Genomic DNA, 20,246 nt, shown 5'->3' with positions numbered 1-20,246 from the left:
GGCTGCTATTGGCGCCCATGCAGGTCACCTCCTCTGGGCTGGGAGCGGTGTCATGCGAGCAAAGACCAGTAGGTGCAATGCATCCTGGGCCACCTGCGGTCCCCATGGGCAAATACTTTTAAAAGATGATTCAGGTGGGGCTGGTGGCATTAGTCATGTGACTCCAAAATTCACCCAGTGGTTGACCTTGCTGGATTCACTAATTCTAGCACAATTGGCAATAGGCTCTGTTTGCTAGGCTCAAGATCAGAGCAGGGGAAAAGGCAAAGGAAAAATGACCTGATGACAAAGGAAATGTGATCCCCTTTTGCTGCCAAATTTCAGAATGAAAGTGAGGAGGAGGAGAGGCACGGACATGTATGTCAGGACTGAGAGACTGGTGGCAGAGTGCTCCTGGGACTGCTAGGGCACACACACCAGTACCTTGGGCAGCAGAGAGCTTCAGGGAGCAGCCCCCTCCAGTGCCAGCACTTGCACCAATAACTCCCAGAAAGTTGTGCCCAAGTAAATTTGAAGAGAGAGAGAGCTGACTCTTAGAGCCAACAGGTAAGATTAGGTTCCCAGATCTTACTTAATTTTTCCTGGTTCTGGCTGTGACATGCTAGGGAAATACAACATGCAGAAGACATCCAATGATGGCCTGGGTGTCTTTGGACTTGCTGTTTAATTTTATTTCAAGGCTCTGAATTGAGAAGCTCTAAAACATAGACCAACAAGAGGGCATTATATTATATATTTGTAATAGTGTTTCCAGCCCTCATTTAGCATTTGTCAGCCTGGCAAAAATGCTCCAGAGGAGAATCATAGTGAGATGAAAGCTGATTCTGGCTCCCTGATGTCCTTTTAACTAAAGCTTCCATCTGCCTTTGCATATCTCTAACAAAGCTGTTTTCGGATCTGCTCACATAATCTTTTGTGCTGAGGTGGCTCCTCCTTAAAAAATGTATTAGTCCTCCTTGCCCAAGATCTCATTCCTGAAGGATGGGGCAGGGGGGCTGAGTGCATAGTCCTAACACAAACACAGTGGAACTAAAGCCTTTCTGGGTGAGTCTCTCTCTACCTGATATGTAGTAAAAACACACCTCTAAAAGAAAAGAACAAAGTGGCAGGAGAAATTTGAGTTAAGGTTTTCATGAACAAGCAAGTCCAGTAGAGGGAGCTCCAGCCATGAAATTAATCCATTTCTCTTGGCACAACAGTAGGTTAAGGAAGCCTGTGGCTCAGAAGGACTCACACTACCAGTTAAAGACCCAGTGTGGGTGGCAAGGTTGCACCACCACTCTCTCCAGTCTCCAGTAGAGAGATCCTTTTTGAGAAGTAGCAAATGACTACACACATCATCCTTCAGGTTCCAGGTATAAAACTCCACTATCCTGTTACAAGATGTGCACCCTCTGAAAGTGAGGAAGGGACCACCCAGAGGGTGGGTCACAGATTAGCCAGCTGGATAATATGTCATGTCCAGGGTGTGCACCACAGCTCTGCTGATAAATATACAAAGTTTAAGGACAAGAGGACACTTCATTGGAAAAGGGAAAAAAAGTGAAGATAGATAACTAAGCTGATAAGACTCAAGGTAGGGGACTCTGGAAAGATGGAGGACCTATGTGCCCTTTGTTTCCAGCTACATTTATTGGGTGCCAGATCCCTTCCCCCTACCTGGAACTTGCCATAACCTCATTGGTTCCCTGGGTTCTCATAGATGAATCCTAGGCCCCAAAACCCTCCCTTCCCCATGCCATCATCTATGTGCACAATTCTAAGTGAGCTTCTTTTATTTTTCTCTTGTCCTGTCAGGGCCTTATAGAAATAAGAAAGAATTTATGAGTTGTTTAGATGAGGCCTTACACACAAGGTTAAGTTAATGATTAAGCTAGTAGTAATATAGTGACCCTGGAGTGGGAATATACACATGCATTCACACATACATACATATATATATAGGTATATATATGTATGTATATTTGTATATAGATGTATATTTGTATATAGATGTATAGGTGTGTATACTTTTACATACTAAATAACAACCCTTTGTTAAGTGCCTGGCCTTTATCTCTTGCATTTTATTTGGGGGGAGGGAGCTAATCTGGCTTGTCAGCTTTTCTGCTTAGCCTCCTAATTACTTCTTCTGTTATGTTCACTGGGTCTGGATTCTAGGGGTCACCAGACTGACCTTCACCAGGCTTCTCTCGCTTCTCTCTCTCTCTCTCTCTCTCTGTCTAACAGAAAAAGGAAGAACAGTCCAAGAAGACCAGTACAAAGCAAAAACTTTATTCCAAGTATTGCAAGAAGCACTACAAAGCCATGGCAAGGAGGACTGAGGGCACTCATTGAGACATCACTGAGTGCAGGCCAGCAATCCTGTTTTATAGAGTTAGAGTCCCATTCCTACTACCCCTTGGAGAACCATTACTTGATTGGTTATTGCAGTTGTTGCTAGGGGGTACTAATCGTGGGCTAACAGGGAAATTTTTGAGTGGAGATTAACCTACTTAAAGAGGAGCTTAGAGCCAGGCGCGGTGGTGCATGACTGTAATCCCAGCACTTGGAAGGCCAAGGCAGGAGGATCACTGTGAGTTCAAGGCCAGCTTGGGCTACATAGTTCAAGGTCAGCTTGAACTGCATAGGAAGACCCTGTGTCAAAAAAAAAAAAAAAAGAAAGAAAGAAAGAAAAAGAAAAAGGATGGGCTTAGTTGGGACAGTGTTAACCACACAGAAGAGTGTGTGAAAGCCATATGCTGTAACCTCTGATGGCTGCCCGTTGCTGAGAAGAAGCAGAGGCCCCTTTCTTTCTACCACTTAAAGCGGCCCAGTTCCCAATTCACTCCAACTAAGGATCCCAACTGTCTTCACGCCTCCAGCAAAATTTTAACTCTTTCTTTAGGGAGAGCCAAAAAGCCCAATTGAGGCCCTTATTCTCCCTACACTTCTGTTATTCCCTGCACACAACCCCCAGCTGGGGACTGAACCAGGACCCCTGGCGTGCTAAACAAGCTCTGTACCACTGAACTCCACCCCACCTCCATCACCACCCTTACAGGTTCTCTCTCCTCCCATATTTCTCAAATCCCTGCTATAGAGAACCTGCAAATCAGTTGTCTTCCTTCAGAACACCACTGTGGTTCATGGATGGTGGGAGCTCTGACACTCTCACCCCTACCTTGTACCTGGGTTGTCTGTGTCCTGCCACCATAAATGAATGGTCCCATCCAGGCAGTGACTCAAGTCCAACCTTGTCCCTTGCTTTCTGCAGCTCACTCTCAGCACCAGGGCTCCACAAATGCTCCAGGGAACAGGCTGGGTTAGGAGGAAGCAAAGCACAGCTAGCTCTGCAGTTCTCATATTGGTCTCTAGGTGACAGCCATGTCCCAGTACTGCCTTTTTCATACTAGGGAGAGCCTGACTAGGTCAGCTTTACTAGTAAGTGAAAAAGTGATTAGGTTTGTGCTTTCTACTCCATTTCTATATAAATTAAACCTTGCATTCATTTGTAGGAAAATAGTTGTCTACACTTTTTGAGACATAGTTTTGCTTTGTAGTTCAGGCTTAGTATACACTATAGCCCAGGCTGGCCTCAAAATGGAGGTAATCATGCCTAGTCAGCCTTGCAAGTGCTGTGATTACAGGCGTGCACCATCTCATAGGGCAAGCACAAGTTCTTTGCTTCCTCTGAGAGCACACTGCGGTGGATGTACTTGCCTAGCAAGCTGGTGGCTATGGGTTCAATGTGAGATGGGTAAGCAAGACAGTAAACTGTATATTATACAGTGGTAACTTGGTTCATGAAGACTTGTTTGGAAACAATTTGCTTCCCTAACGGAAGCATTTGGCAAAATTATGGGGTTGTTTTGGTTTTTTTGTTGTTGTTTTGTAGTACCAGGGATCAAACTCAGGGCCTTGTGCTTACAAGGCAGGTGTGGCACCACTGAGCTAAATCTCCAGTTCCAAAATTATGTTTTTGTTTGCAATCCCTGCATCAGGTCATGAACAGGCCTGTGGCCATCTTTTTTGCACAGGAAACGTGTCCATTTCCAGAATCATGGAAGAAATTAAGTTCATGAACTGAGATATCACAGTATATATTTTATCACAATTAAAAAAAATTTTTTTTAATGAAAACAAACTAGGATTGGTGAGACATACACGCATTGCCTATAACAGGGAGGCTAAGGTAGGAGGAGCATGAGGAGCATGAGTATAAAGCCAGCCTGGACAATATAGTGACTTAGTAATCCTCTGCCTCAAAAAAAAAAAAAAAAACAAGGGCCAGGGAAATAGCTCAGCGAAGGCCCTGGGTTCATTTATCAATAACACACACACACACACACACACACACACACACACACACACACAAATAAAAATGAAAAATATGAATTGAAATATAAATTACTACAAAGTGTATATCGAAACTGACAGGATACAGTGAGAGCAGTGCTTGGAGGGAAATTTGCAGCCTAAAATATTAGGATGAAAGAAAGGTTGAAAATTAATGAGCTGATCATCAAATCAAATTGTTAAAAAAAAAAAAAAAGACAAATGATCCTGGCTTCAATTCCCAACACTGGAAAAAAATCACAAATAAATAAACACAAAGAAACTAGCAACAACAGCTTTACCCATCAGGATATCAACTAAACCTAATAAAACATCACAATAAAGGAAAATTACAGGTCAGAATTTGTCATAAATATAGGTCCAAAAACTTCAATAAAATACTAGCAAACCAAATGGAATAGCATATTAAAAGGATTACACAACATGACCAAGTGGGGTTTGTCCTAGGCATGCAAGGATGATTCCATATGGAAAATCAATCAGTGTCATAGACCACATTAATAGAATAAAGGAAAAAAAACTGCATAATTGCCTCAAATGGTGCAGAAAAGAGCACTGGAAAAAATCCAACATTTCATGATAAAAACACTCAGAAAAGTAGTAAAAGGAGAGAACTTACTTAACATAATAAAAGACATTGTAAGAAAAATCATAGTCAGTGGTGAAGGACTGAAACCTTGAACGAGGACAAAAGCCTTATTTTGGACCCCCTCTACTCTTGATAAGGTATAGGACATTCAAAATTGCTAGTGCCCTAAAGCAAAAGAAGGTCCTCTGGCCAGGGATTTAGCTCTGTGGTTCCGCCGCCTGCCTCACAAGCTCAAGGTCCTGAGTTCGATCTCTGGTACCAAAAAAAAAAAAAAAGAAGATCCTCTGGAAAGGAGATATAATCCTATGGAATCTTAAATTATCTCTAGAAATTTCATCGTATACTGCGAAGAACTCAATAAAAAATGGCTAGACATGAAGAAACAGTACAACATATGAAAACTCCAAGGGAAATAATAAGGAAAAAGATTCACAGGACATGTAGACAGTGGAAATATGAGAAACTGACTTCAGAATGACTACTTACTGTGTGTAAGGAAATGAATGGTAAGGTTGAGAGTACAGCAGAGAAGGGAAAAGGAATTTTAAAGAAGATTTGAAAAGAAATTCTAAAATAAACCTGTAATACCTAACATTAATAATGTGATCAATGAGTTTAATAGCTGAAGACAAAGTAAAGTAGAAAAAAATCCCACAGGAAGCACAAAGAAACAAAAGAATGGAAAGTACACCAAAGAACATAAAAGTCATTGAGGCATAGAAAGGAGGCTAACAAATGTCTGTTAGTTACCTGAGATTACTCCAACATATTGCCTCCAACCTAGAGGTTTCAAATAGCAAACACTTATTCTATTACAGTTCTGGAGGCTGGAAGTCCACCCCAAGTGCCACTATGCTTTGGTGAAGGTATCAGCAGAGCCACACCCTCCAGAGGTCCTAGCAGAAAAGCCATCCCTTGTCTCTCCCAGTTGCTGCTGACTACTGGCGTCCTTTGCCTGTGGTTATATCAAGCTGATCAGCATCTCCATCTTCACATCTCTCTCTTGCCTGTGTGTACAATTGCTCTCTGACTCTCATACAAGGACAGCTGGAATTGGGTTTAGGATCCACTCATATAATCCAGGAAAATCTTCCCACCCCACCTCCAGATCCATGATGTAATAGCATGTGCAGAATCTGTTTTTCTTTATGGGGCTGGGATATTTTTGGGTGGCCCTGGTTTCACCAGTTACAATATATATGACTAGAGTTCCTTAAATCAGAAGAAATTAGGGCATAAGCAATATTTGGAAGATGATAGCTGAGATTTTCCAAAACAGGTTACACCAAAAAAAGGGTAAATGAATAAAAAATAAAGAAAAAGAACCCCCCAAAAACCTGTTTTTTGACTCACAGTTTCAAGAATCTCTAGGAATTCTAGCTAGAACAAGATGATTGCTGAAAAGGGAAGATAACAGAATTAAAAACACCCAAAGAAAAACTGTAAAACCCCTTTTTAAAGCAACAAAAATTCTGAACACTGAGCTCTCAAGGAAATGATGGAAGGTTGAAGACAATGAAATATCTTCAAAGTCCAAACACATAAGTACATACGTACATCTATACATACTATGGCACAAATACCCTAAAAAAATTATGGAGGACATTTTGAAAATTAATCCCAGCTACTTGCAAGGAAGATCAAAAATTTGAAGCCAGCCTGGGCAATGTTGGGCGACTCTGACTCAAAATGAAAAAGAAAATTATGGACGGGGGAAGAAGCTCACTGGTAGAGAGCTTGCCCAACATTTGTGAGGCCCAAGACCACAAAAATATATGTGAATGATGATATTTTCAGACAATCATAAATAATGGGAGAATTTTCTCCACAAAGTTTTCACCATACTATAAAAGGCAGAGATGCAGACAAGACCTCAGATGGAAGCTTGGGGCCTGTGGTCATGGAGAGGAAGGAAGAGACGAAGGGCCACGGGGGCCACACTGACACATCGTGAGAGTCCACCGGAGAAGCTCCCTGTGATTGAAGGCAGGTACATGTGGGAGTCAGTAAGGATAACAATACAATGGATCAAAACCCTCAAATTTGTCTAAATCCACAAGATCATAATGATTCTAAAACATAAAAAGAAAACTTAATGGCGCACTGCTGAAGGATGAAAGTAAACAAAAGCGTTCTCTTAAATATTGGATATAGAAAGAAAACTGCTTTAAAATTGCCTGTTCTGTATCAGTGGTGGGGAACGTATGGCACATGTGCCATAGCAGGCTGTTTGTATCATTGAAGGCTCTAAAAGGTTCACCATCACTGTTCTGTATGAACTGTACCCCTGGGTATTTAAATGGTAAAGCAGGGGAGGCAGCTCTATGGAATATCTGAGGTAATAAGGAGAAAGATGTCAAAATTGAGATGCCCCCATTTGCAGTCCCTCAAAGGATTGATGGGTGCAGGCTCTGAACACCAAGGCCGGCTGACCTCAGCAAAGAGAGACAGCCAGCTCCACCCACGCCTGGCCAGGGACAGACCTGAGGGTGCTCAGGCCTCTAGAGCCATCTCCTCCATCGCAGGAAACACCGAGGCTAAGGAGGATAGGGAGCTGCGGGGACATTGGAGCTGGATTGAAGGTGGCCGGGCTTGCTCCTGAGTTTGCGTGCAGTGAGAGCAGGGCTGGGGCTGAAGCAGACAGGATGGAAAGAGAAGGCGAGTTCCAGGGCACTGGCTGCGGGAGGCTGATGGCAGGGAAAGGGACTGGAGCCTGTGGAGGAGGCAGAAGCCTTGACTGGAAGCTGCTGTGGTCCCAGTGCTGCTGACCCTTCAGGGCTGCTGACTGCAGAGCTGGGCAGGGCCTCAGCCTCCCAGAGAGCTCTGGGGGTGCAGCTGCTCCAGCAGGTGGGGTGTAGACTCTGTGTGGGGAGGACACAGAAGGACCTTGGCTGTCTGAGAGGAGAGCTACGGCCTGGTGAGGGAACTAATGGCACACTTGGTGACACGGACAGTTAGCCCCATGTCCCCGTGGGTCACACAGTGAGACGCGTGCAGTCAGTGTTTCTGGACAGAGGACTTTATTGGTGACACCTGCAGAAGGGGTGGCAACGAAACTCGCTGTTTTCCTCCAGGATCTTCTTAACCCAGCACACGAGTGCAGTGACGCGAGCATACACACCAGGAATGGAGGTGTTGCAGGTGCCACTGCCCCCAGACACGATGCCTACCAGGAACCAGGCTCTGTCCTTCTGGCACACCAGGGGCCCACCAGAGTCACCCTGCAGGGAGGGAGAGGACCTGATTGCCATCCTGAAAGGGGAGCCAGGGCCCAGGGTGCCTGGGCTGGCAGAGGTAGGGAGGGGACAGAGGAGTGCCAAGGGTGGGCACAGTGCTCTGCCCAAGCTACTTCCATCTGGGTGCCATGCGGTCCAGCTCTGCCGTCTACTCCTGAGGACCCTGGGCAGGTGGCCTCCCCTGTCTAAGCCTGGCTGTCGCTGCTCTGTGTGCTCCCTATGCACTGGGCCCTGTGCTCCCCAGGCTGGGGTGAAGATGGAGCCCCATGGGCAGCACAGCTCAGGCCTGGCATGGGAACTGCCCTGGGCACCTCCTCGCACCAGTGGGGCCCTTTGCTAAGTAGAGGAAGTGAAGGGAGAGTGGAGAGCCCAGGCCTGTGTGCGGGGTCCCTGTGTCCCTCCTGGTTCCCCCAGACCATACCATGCAGGAGGAGATGCCACTGCCCCTGGTGCAGATATGCTGCTGAGTAATAGAGCTGCCCCAATAATTCTTGCATTCTTCAGTGGACACAAGGTACACGATCCCCTGCTGCAGCTTTCTGGGGGTCACAGGGGCTGCAGGGACACAGGGCCAGATGACAGCCCTCTCCTCACCTAGGCCATGTCTGCTCACCAGAAAGATGTCCCTGCTGGAGATGCCACATGGGGACGCAGGCAGCAGCTGAGGGCTCCTGTCTAGGGCTCACTTCAGGAGTTTTCTGTCAAGTATACCTCTATTTGCCCTCATGTTATTTGTGTAGTACATTTTTAAAACATTTCTCTGTTCTTATTTGGTACACAGTAATTGTGTTTCATAGATTTTTTTAAATTTGGTATTTTGGACATGAACTCACTAAGTATTTCCCATTGGCCTCGAACTTACCATGTAGCCCAGGCTGGCCTCAGACTCCCAGGAATCCTCCTGCCTCAGCCTCCCTAGTGCTGACATTCAGGCATGCGCCACCATGCCAGACTATATTATAGATTTTTAATTTTTTAAAAAGCCATTTGGGTCAGGTGTGGGGATTCCACCTGCCCAGGCAGCCCCTATCCCAGAGTGAGTTCCTGCTGTGGAAAGGCAGAGTCACACTCACGGTTGACACTGGACATGCCCCAGCCAGTGATGACACACTCGGTCCCAGGAGGGAAGTCACAACAGGCACAGGGCAGGCACACGGGGGACACGGTTGGGGTTAACAGGGCAGGTGTTTTCAGCCTCAGCAGGGCAATGTCAGGGGAGAGTGTAATCCAGTTGAAATCTAAGTGGTTGAAAACCTGAGGGTGACAACCACAACTCTATTGAGGCCCTGGAGCAGCTAGGTGACACATCTCTGGGGGACAAGCTCCTGTCCTCTGGCCAGTACCTCTTCGATCTCCAGGACCTATACGTCCTCCTCATCAGAGGCCAGGTCGTATTCCCCAAGCACCACCTTGTCAGACGTCCTAGGCACAGACACAGGAGGGGTTGGGAAAAGGATGGGTGCTGGCCTGGCCTCCACTCACAGCCCAGAGCTGGGAGCAGAGCCCGGGACACCTGCTCACCTGACCTGGCAGTGAGTGTCGGTGACCACCCAGTGTGGGCAGATGAGGGAGCCCCCGCAGAAGTGGAGGCCGTTCTCATCCTGGGAAGAAAGGAGGGGAGGTGACAGCTGCCACCTGAGCAACACCCCAGCCTGGTCAACAGCCCAGGGCGCCCCACATGTCCCAGATCCCCAGCTCACCTGCAGGGACACCTGCCAGGGCCAGGAGCCAGGGACAGCATCCGTGCCATTGATGATCCTGGCCAGGCCACTCAGCATGGGTGGGATGGCAGGGTTACCACAATCTGAGAGAAGGGAGAGGAAGGGCTGTGGCCCGGAGCCAGTCTGGGCCCGACCCGCCAGCGCTGCAGAGCTGCTGGTTTCCACCTCCGCCCACCCAGCTCAGGATCCCCATTCCACAGTTGCCTCCTGCTCTGCAAGGTGCCCTGGCTTCTTCCAATCTCTAGGCTCAAGGCTCCCTCACCTGCAGCCTGCTGACCCCAGTCACCCTGCACAGGTGCTGAGGGCCATGGCTGTCCCCACCTGGGCCTGTGCTGCCATAGCAGAAGACAGCTGGGCCACCAGCCTGCATGGGCCTGACCTCTAGGTCCCCATCCTGGCTGTGTGGGCTTGGACCAGGGGCTCCACAGTGTTCTCAGCTGCTGGGTGGGAGCAGAACAACGCTGACTCCAGAGGTCAATGCACATCTGTTAGACAGGTGGGAGTGGCAGGTGCAACTCACAGCTATGACCACGTCCTGGGGCCTCCAGGGCCCAGACGCTAGGCTGATGGAGGGTGAGAGGCACCGATTCACACCACAGTGCCCAGGCGAAATTCCCCATTTCTGTAGTACCTCACCATTTCTGCAACTATTGATCATGTAAAGGTTTGGTTTCTTAATTGTTTAATAAAACAGGACTTTGATTCTACACTATACAAGGCGAGATTAAGGAGGTGTTGAATGAACTTGGAGAAGACGGGTATTCTGTGTGGGCCCTGGACACGGCAGGTTCTCAGCCCTGTACCGGCCGTGTACTTGGCCTTTACCCGGGAGCATGTAGCCCCGGCCACTGACTGCCACCTCTGGAGTCCTCGCCTGTACACAGGAATGAGGTCACAACAAGGCCTTCACTGAAGACTGGTACTGCCAAACATAAAAAGCCACAATAATCTATTTTGTATTAGCCAAAAAGAGAAAGAGAAAGAAAAAGAAAGAGAGAAAGATTGGGTATTAGAACAGCAGGGAGTACATTGTAGTGTTTCAATGGATTCTCTGTCTGCCGCACAGGCACAAGGTCCCGAGTTTGATCCCTGGTACCAAAAAAAAAAAAAAAAAATCAAGGGCATGAGCCCTTGATAGCAACATGAATAAATCTAAATAAAGTATTATGAGTAGAAAAAAGCACATTAAAAAACACAGCAGCGGGCCAGGAATGTAGCTCAGTGGAACTGCCCCTGCCTAGCAAGCTCAAGATCCTGAGTTCAATTTTCAGTACCAGAAGAAAAAAAAAAAAAAGGATAGAATGCTATTTATGCAAATTTTTAAATCTTTGTGTGTGAATAGATGTGTGTGTGTGTGTGTGTGTGTGTACTACATTTCTATGAGCCAGATTAGAACAGAACTCAGAACAAGAAGGAAGAAGGAACAAAGGAAAGCTTTAGCTGAATCACTTTTACATTTAAAAAAGAAGAATCTCCTTTTGCCTCCTTGGACCTCTGGAGGCAACATGATCAACAGCAACTCTAATGGAGCCGCTCCAGGAGAGTCAGCTAGGCCTCTCGCTCCTGCTGAAATTGATCAAACGCTCAAGGTCTGAAGAGTAAATGGACCTCCACCTGTGCCACCAGTGTTTCTGTAAGAACGGGAAGGATATTGGCTTCATCAGGTCGGACTAAGGGATCTTCCTTGGATGCATTATCCAGGACATCCACTCAATAAAAGAGGCCATGCTAACTCTTTGTACATAAAATAAGAAATGTAAAAGCCTTCCAAAAAAGGAAAGGAAAGGAAATAGCTGAGCTGGGAGCACAGTGTTCTACCTCTTCTCTCGTCCACTGGGGAGGCTGAGCCAAGATGATCACTGAGCTCAGACGTTCCGGGGCAGAGTGGGCAACATAGTCAGGTCCTGACTCAACAAAGAAAATAAAAGCAAAGGCAAAAACAACAAAAAGAAATATATGAAGCAAATTTGCAAGAAGGTAAGATCTGCTAACCCTTAACAGTATATACCTGGATGTCATCTAACTTTCTGTATTTTTACTATTTCTTTCCAGTGTGTGTGTGTGTGTGTGTGTGTGTGTGTGTGTGTGTGTGTGTGATGCTAGGGATTATATCTGGGGCCTTTACACTGAGCTATATCACCAGCCCTTTTTCAATTTTTCAATTTTGAACAGACACAGTTTCACTAAGGCACTAAATTGCCCAGGCTGAACTCCAATTTATGATCCTCCTGCCTCAGCCTCTCAGAGCACTGGGACTACATGTGCGTGACACCACGCCTGGCCTTTCTTTCTTAATTTAATAAACAAAAAACTCAGTGGGTGTCCAGCTCAATAAATAGAACCCTGCCTGGGAGCTTCCTGGGGGTTCTGGTCACCTCCTACCCTGCCCACAGGTGCTTCTGGAGCTGCCAACCACAGCTGGGCCAGTGAGTCTCTTCCACTCTGGCTATACAGCGTGGGCTCTGAGAGCCCCTGAAGGACCCTCTGCTCCCTGCAGCCTGGGGTCCCCTCAGGTGCTGGGTAAGCCAAGGGGCTCACCTCTGGTCTGGGACAGAGCCCCAGGTTGGTCTTGTGGGGCCTGGCTGTGGGGGTCATGAGGGCTTAAGGCCCCCTCCCCACATTCTCCAGGCCTGGTGGCTCCAGGTCCCTGCACTCACCATGGGCGGCTGCTACCAAGGCAAAGCAGGACAGAAGCCAAAGGGAGACCATGGTGTTGACAGCAGAGAAGATGGTGTCTGCCTTTTATATCTCCTAGTATGCCCTAAACCATGCCCAGCAAGGGAGGCCTGAGGGTCACCCCCGCTCTTATCCAAGGACCTTGGGCGATAAGTGGGGGCCAAGCCCCTCTCCCAGCCAGGCTGGCTCTCAACACGGAAATTCCCAGCTCCTGGGAAAGGGACAGCTGCCCTGTACCCACACCACCTGCAGCCTGGGCAATGCCACGGGCAAGGTCTGTGCTAGGGCAGGAGCCTGAACCCTGTAGATCCCGGCTCACACAGCCTTTGCTGGCAGGTGAGGCAGCAGACCCTGGTGTCCTCAGTGCCTCTGAGGGTCTTTGCAGCCCTGAGTTAAAGGCATCACCCCTACAGTGTTTCCAGGGCCCCCACCAGGAGTGGCTGGGGGCTCAGAGTTCTCCAGTGCTGCCCCAGGACCCTGAATGTCAGCTGCAGGGACTCAGTGAAGAGTAGCTCAATGAACAGTCATCTAGAAGCAAAGCATTTCGTGGATGATCAGAAATACCCAGGGGTCCCCTCGTCCCAGACAACCAAGCAATATGAGTGTGGGAGGGCGAGAGGTGTGTCCCGGGCCCCAGGATGGCAAACCCATGCCAGGCCACTGTGTCTCTGTGGTGCTTAGTGAGCTCTCTTCGGTGACCCCTCACAATTGAAGGAAGCAGGCTTTGTATGAAGCATTAGTTTCTTACCAAATGGGGCCTTGGTGCCACCCCACAGGATGACAGACAACAAACTTTTCCTTGCCACGGGACATTATGCCAGGTGTGGCCGAAACATGGACAGGAAGTGGGTCCATGTGTATTCTCGGGTGACAGCAGAGGGATGCACAAGCCCCACTGTGTCCAGGTGAGAGACAGAGAGGCACAGTTAGGGCACTGAGGCTTCCTCTAAGGCCTCAGGCTCTGTGGTCACCAGGCCCAGGTCATGCAGGCAGAACCTGGTCCATGTGAGCAGAACAGTGGCTCTGGGCTTGTCAGGGCAAAGCTGTTAATTTGAATTTCGTGCATTTTGAAGTTTCCTCTGTCCTTAACTTACAAGTTCAGCTTAGTGCTGCTGGGTCTTCCAGCAGGGATGAGTCGTGATATCCAGCCTGTGGCTGAGGAGAGGCTCCAGTTGGCAGCACACATGTAGTGTGGGGTCGGAGTACTGTAGGCCATGGACCCCACTCTGCGGGACCGTGGTCCCAGTACTATTTTCCTCATCAGTACCGTGCCTTCTCCACATTGTTCCTGTGCACTGGTCCCCTGAGTGTGTCACCGAGCAGCAGCCCTGGCTCTGAGCACAAGGAATCCATATTTCAGTTCCAGGCCAGGGGACTTTATTGAAATACTAAGGTTTGCCAGGTTTTTCCAAGGAGGTGGCCAAGCCTTTTGTATTCCCATCACTTCAAGGATTTTTCCAGAGCAGAAAACAGAAGCAGCCTGAAGTCACGGGCTCTTCCTGTCCACTGTGAGAGCTGAACTCCTGAAGACTTGAGGATGGGGCCTCTGTCCCCAGGAGGCTCAGGATGGGGGAGGGAAAGCTCCAGATGAGCAGTGGCAGGGCTAGGGACAGCAGGCTGGCATTTGTGTGTGTTTGCTGCTGTGTCTTTCATACCCAGCAATGTCTCTTGGTCCTCAGCCCAGGCCCTGTTCAAACCAGCCCTGAAGCCTGGGTGCCCTGGGGCAGAGTGTTGATATCACTAAGGGACACCTTGTCCACCATGTGGCCACGGCCATCTCCACTTCCTGTCCACGTGGAGGAGGCTTATGGGGAGGCCCAGCTCCTAAATTTGTTAGTCGGTGAACAGCGATCTATATAAACCCAGAGGGCAGTAAAAGGAGGGCAGAGCATGGCCCTACAGACATGTGAGCTCAACCCAAATCCTGAGCCTGCAGAAGAAAGGCAGAGACCCTCACCTGAGCCACAGCGTCATGTGCTACCAAGCGCTTGCTCACCTCATATTGCTGCTCCTGGAAAAAAGGCAAATACCAATTCTATAGCCGTGATTGGACAGGCATTTGATTACAGAAAGGGTCTAAGTGACAAAAAAGAATCATCATACTGGTGCTGCTGTCTTCTGTCTGCCTGTTTCCCAGGAGCCTGACCCTCTGAGAAGGAGCCAACCTTGCCCTACATAAATCTTTCAATGACAGCCCAGCTGTGGCACACACCTGTAATGCACGCACTGTGGGAGGCTGAGACAGGAGGACTGCAAATTCAAGCCTAGCATGGGGAATTGCATGACTTAGCGAGACTCTGTCTGAAAATTTAAAAAATAAGCAAGGGCTGGGGATGTAGCTCAGAGTGAAGACAGCTTAGATGGTGGCCTCACAAGAAGATTTCAAATCTCCTCAAAACCCCTCCCACTCCCCCCATGGCCACTGGCCCTAAGCAAGAGTAGGAGCAGTAATAGATTGGAAAATTCAAACTTCTTAACATCTCCCAGTACACACAACCTTTGCATTGACACTTTGCTTCAAGTTGGAAGGAGAGAGGCTGAAAATTCAAAGGCACCATGGCCAGACTGCATATAAAAGCACATCTCTGTCTTTTATCAACAGCATCTGCAGCCCAGGCAGCCCAACAGGAAGAGGAACCCCAGCAACATGCGCCCCAGTGGCCAGCAGGTGATACAGAACCACACTCTTCCTCCTTCACCTCTCTTCCAACTCAGGACCCAGGGAAGGAAGCCCAGGGCACCCTTAGCAGTCACACAGGCGCCACTCAGACTTGCTCTGTGTTGAATCCATCCTGTGCTGCCATAGCTGAACCCCAGGGACAGGTCTGCTTGTGATGGAGAGAATGAATTTCTCCTGGACTAGAAGGCAGTATCACATCTGAGGGACAAGCATCTCTGCTCTGCTGTCCAAGCTGCCCACTGGGATTGTAAACTCAGCCCCTATAAAAAGCTAGAAGGATGGGCTTCTATCAAGAAATCAACCAATAACAAATGCTGGCGGGGGTGTGGGGAGAAAGGAACCCTTCTCCATTGTTGGTAGGAGTGCAGACTGGTGCAACCACTGTGGAAATCAGTATGGAGATACCTCAAACAACTAGGCTTAGAGGTCCCATTTGACCCAGATATTCCCCTGCTGGGGATCTTCCCAAAAGAATTAAAAGAATCTTACCACAGTGATATATGTGCACCCATGTTTATAGTGGCACAGTTTGTAATAGCTAAAGCTGGGAAGCAGCCCAAGTGCCCACCAACTGGAAACTGGATAAAGAAAATGTGGGGTTTTTTTATAAAATGGAGTACTACTCAGCCATAAAGAATGAAAAACTAGAGTCATTTATAGCTAAATGGATGCATATCGAGGCCATCCTCTTAAGTTAAATAAATAGGACACACGTGTAAATACCAAATAGTTTCTCTAGTGTGAGAAACTGATAGTGTAAACAAGAGTTAAAATGATTAAAATGAATAATTGATAATTTGAAATAGGAAAAAAGGTCCAAAGATGAAGGAGTGAAGGGAGGGGAAGGAGAAAGGAAAAGAGGGAAAGGGAAAACTATGAGAAAAGAAAAAACAATGGAAAGAAAGTCTATGTAAATAGGGAAGGGTGGAGGGGGTGAAGGGCGCACAGGGAATGGGGAAAAAAATAAGAACCAAGATACACCATGTACAGGTACAAGCACCAATGATAAATGTAAATCTACTGTATACCTAAAATGTACCAATAAAAAATTTTTTAAAAAGCTAGAGGGATGAAGTTTAACGAAAGGAAAACACTTCATTGGCAGAGAGGAAAAGGAAGGGGGAGAAAGGTGAAGACAGATAGCTTCCCTGAGAAGAAAGAATCGGGGTAGGGGGCTCCAGACAGATGGAGAAGCCGTGGGCCCTTTGTCCTGGCTGCTGTTCTAGGGGGGTCAGGGACCCTTCCCCACCTGGAACTTGCCCTGACTGGGGTGGCTTCCAGGCACCTCTGCCTAACATCAGCTTCCCCCTGGTCTATGTGCAGCTTGTTTCTGTCTTAGTCCTTGACCTACCTTTTAAGGCCTTATCTTGGGGTGAGCAGCTCATTGGCAAAGAGGCTGCCTTATTCATGGTTAGCTTAGAGTAGACCGGGCCTGTGCATATCTACTGTGCTCTCTAACCACCCTACAGTGAACATTCCAGTGACTTCCCCTCCATTCTCCTGGAGGTGGGGACAGCTTACCTTTTGTGCACCTGGCTTTCTCTCTGTGTCCCACCTGTCAGCCCTTTTTCTGATCTCTTGGTGCAAGTCTCAAGGCCATTTGGTGCCTTTCTTTATCTGGTTTTTCTCTCCTTCTCTACCCCTTCCTTGACCTATTTCCCATGGAAATTTTTCCTAGTAAAGTTTGTTTTCATTTAACTTCTTTTCATCAGGATTAGCTAAGAAGACCTCATGAGGCCTCTAATCTTTTCTTTTCTCTGTCTCCACATCCCTGACCCTACACTGGAAGTCCCAGCTCAGACTGGCGGCAGCTTTGGGGTTTCTGAGTCCAAGGTGGCACTCCAAACACCCGAGCTGGGCTTGGCTTCCCCTGGAGGAAGGCGGGGGCTGTCCCTGCCCGGCTCCACCACTCCAACCAGAGCAGCCAGCCTATAGCTGCCTCACCTGCAGGTTCCCTGCCCACAGCCTGCACCATGGCGCATCTCAGCCTCCCAGGATCCCCTGCCTGCCTCAGTCTCCACCACTCAGAGGAGAGCTGGCGACTCCCTGCTGTAGCAAGTTCTGCAGAAATAGCCCCTGCCTGCTCTCCCTGGGTGGTCTTCACGTATGTCCACAAACCCCAGTTCCTGCTGGGTCCCCTTCCTGATTCCAAGGACCTCCTTGCGTTGTCAGCCTGCAGTCTGTCTCCCCACTGTGGTCAACCACCCTACAGATCCCATGATCCTGCCCTCTCTTGCATAAATGCTCCCTCTGTCGTCCTGTTTGCATTTGTACCAACAGGGATCCTGAGTCAGCTTTTCCATCCCTGTGCCACAACACCTGAGGCATTCATCATACAAGGAGGGAAGGTTTATTTTGGTCCAAGGTTTCATTAGTTTCATTCCATGGCTGCTTGGCCAGGTTGTTTGGGGCCTGTGCTGAGGCAGAGCTGCTTACTTCAGGGCCGCTGGGAAGCAACGGCATTCCCCTACATCCTTCTACAAGGCCCCACCCCCTAAAGCTTCCAACACCTCCCAATACAGAGCCACAGGCTGGTGACCAATCCTTTAGCCAAAGGCCCTTGTGGGACCTTTCAGATCCAAAACTACACCTTGGATGACTTGACTCTGTCTTGACCCCACAGGAAATATTAAAATGTATCCTATATGTGTACCAGCCCCCCCCAATGAGTGTAATCATTAGGTGCTGCAAACATACACCAACAAAAAATTTTAAAAGTGAATGATCACATTAAAAAAGAGAGACCTGGGCCAGGGATTTAGCTCAGTAGTTTCGCCGCCTGCTGTGCAAGTGCAAGGACCCGAGTTCGATCCCCAGTACCAAAAAAAAAAAAAAAGAGAGACCCAATGGCCGGTACGGAAGAAAAAAAAAATGTGTTAGTGTTAGTTACTTTTCTCTCCTTGCTGAGACAAAATACTCAACATCCAAATTTAAAAGGGAAAAGGTTTGTTTAGCACACATTTCATGGAGGTTTCAGTCCATAATCATCTGGCTCCAAGGCAGGATGGATGGCAGACAGTTATCACAGAGGAGAAACAACATGATGTGCACAAAGTAGCAAAGGCAACAAGACAGCCTTACCAGTGTCTTCTGCCCCTTTTATCTTACTCAGACTGCTTAGGGCCCTTCAGACTACTCACACCCTTTATCCCAGTGCCTTTGGGCCTAGCCCTACTAGGAATCAATCACAGACTCTGGATACAACCACCTCTGGAAAAGCATGAGGCTTTGTGGGGACATCTAAACACAAGCCATAGCATTCCACCCTTGGCCCCCCCCACAAAGACTCATGCATATCCCTTTATGCAAAAAGGTATTCAGTCCATCTCTAATTGTTGCCAAAGTCCTAATGGTTTCAGCACTGCTGAAAAGTCCAGCTACCAAGTCTTCTCTGAGATTTAAGGGAAACTTAACTGTGAGCCCCTGTACAAATGAAAAGAAAACGAAACACTTCCAACATTCAATGCCACGAGATAGACATTTCCATTCCAAAAGTTACAAACGGGGATATAAAGGAATGGGACCAAACAAGTCCAAAATGTAGTAGAACAAACATTAAATCCCACAGTTCCACTTCTAGCATCTCTGGCAATCTGTGGCAAGTTGTAAACTCCAAAGGGCCTGGGTGGCTCCACCCCTATGTCACTTCTGGTGGTCATAGCTCTCATGGCTTCTCTCTTGTGCTGATTTTGCTTCCTCCTTGCAGCTTCCCTCAGAAAATTCATGCTCCTGGCTTCTCCAAACTTCTGGGCTCTCCACTGCATCTTTGGCTTCACACTCACAGCTTCACACATTGCCCTCTCAGGGGCACATTCCCTGGCCTCCAGGCCTTCTTCTGAAATCTGGGTGGAAGCCTTCCTGACCCTATAACTCTTACATTCTGCATGGACCTAAAATCAACGCCACATGGGTGATACCAAGGTCTGCTGCCAGCTGGATCAGTAGTCAGGCTTCCTTCTCTCTTGGCTGTAGGAGTGAATGCCTGAATTGCTGAGGACTCTGAACCCAATCCCAAGGAACAAATTCTTCAGGTGAATGACATTCTGGAAAATGATGCAGCTGCCACCATTCTGGAACATGGTGCTCTGGGACCTACTTTTCAAGGCAAAGTCTTTCACTTTTGCAATTTTGAGGCTGCAAAGGGTGGAGTCCTGTTACTTCCTATGATGCCCTCAGGCCATCTTTTCTCTTCTCCTGTTCTTTCTCAGCAATCAAGATCTCCTCTGCTCTATCTTTGCAGGCCCCAACTTTATGGGCGCGTCCTTTCTGGCCAAACTCAACATGTCTTAGATCATTCTGCTTGGCTCTTTGCTCTTGAATCTCAACATAAATCTGATTAAAAGCCCCCAACACCAGCCATGCCACAGTCTCAACATTAGGCTGCCTTGAAATTTCTTCTGGGAGGTTAATTAGTTGCTGCCTTCACTCTTAGGTAAAGTCTCTGGACATGAACAAAATGCAGACAAACTTTCTGCCAAGGTAAGGCACACATTATCTGAGTCCAGCAGCCAGTGCAGTCTGTCTTCCCAGTAGAAAACTCAAAAGCCTGCCGTTTACCAGCTTTCTGGTCTTCAGAGCTCTGACCAGAATCTCCCATACAGCACAGCCTAAGGTGTTCCAGCTCTATTGTTTCAGTTAGCATCTCCAAATCTTTCCTAAGTCTTCCCCTTCCCACAAGCCAGCACCAAAGGATCCTGAGCCACATGGCCAGGTAATGTCACAGCAACAATCCCACTCCTGGTACTGGATTTCTGTGTTAGTTACTTTTCTCTCCTTACTGAAACAAAATAACTGACACCCAAATTTAGGGAAAAAGGGATTATATGGCTCACAGTTCATAGAAGTTTCAGTCCATAGTCAGCTGGCTCCAAGACAGGGATGGCAAACAGGCATCAAAGAGGAAAAAGAACATGACATGCACAAGGTAGCAAAGGCAATGAGAGAGCTTCACCGTCTTTCTGCCTCTTTTATCCCATCCAGACTATTGGGATTAGGGTGGTACAAAA

At 47.8% G+C, this 20,246-nt stretch overlaps 1 protein-coding gene across 1 annotated transcript; it reads right to left on the bottom strand.

The window, feature by feature from the left end:
* Positions 1–7,930: 7,930 nt before the first annotated feature.
* On the bottom strand, positions 7,931–17,215 carry LOC101719810 (chymotrypsinogen 2-like). The gene is made up of 6 exons (XM_087190382.1): positions 17,185–17,215; positions 9,685–10,063; positions 9,531–9,585; positions 9,237–9,417; positions 8,585–8,718; positions 7,931–8,499 (listed from the first exon to the last, which is right to left on the bottom strand). Exons 1-6 carry the CDS (start codon positions 17,213–17,215, stop codon positions 7,948–7,950), a joined length of 1,332 nt encoding a protein of 443 aa, XP_087046508.1. The 3' UTR covers positions 7,931–7,947.
* Positions 17,216–20,246: the final 3,031 nt, after the last annotated feature.

The sequence above is a fragment of the Heterocephalus glaber genome, unplaced genomic scaffold (genome assembly GCF_053883595.1).
Source record: "Heterocephalus glaber isolate CG9 unplaced genomic scaffold, H.glaber_assembly_v1.0 deba00000071, whole genome shotgun sequence".
NCBI lineage: Eukaryota > Metazoa > Chordata > Mammalia > Rodentia > Bathyergidae > Heterocephalus > Heterocephalus glaber.
Note: the sequence above shows the minus strand (reverse complement) of the source record. Positions and strands in the feature narration are given on the sequence as shown.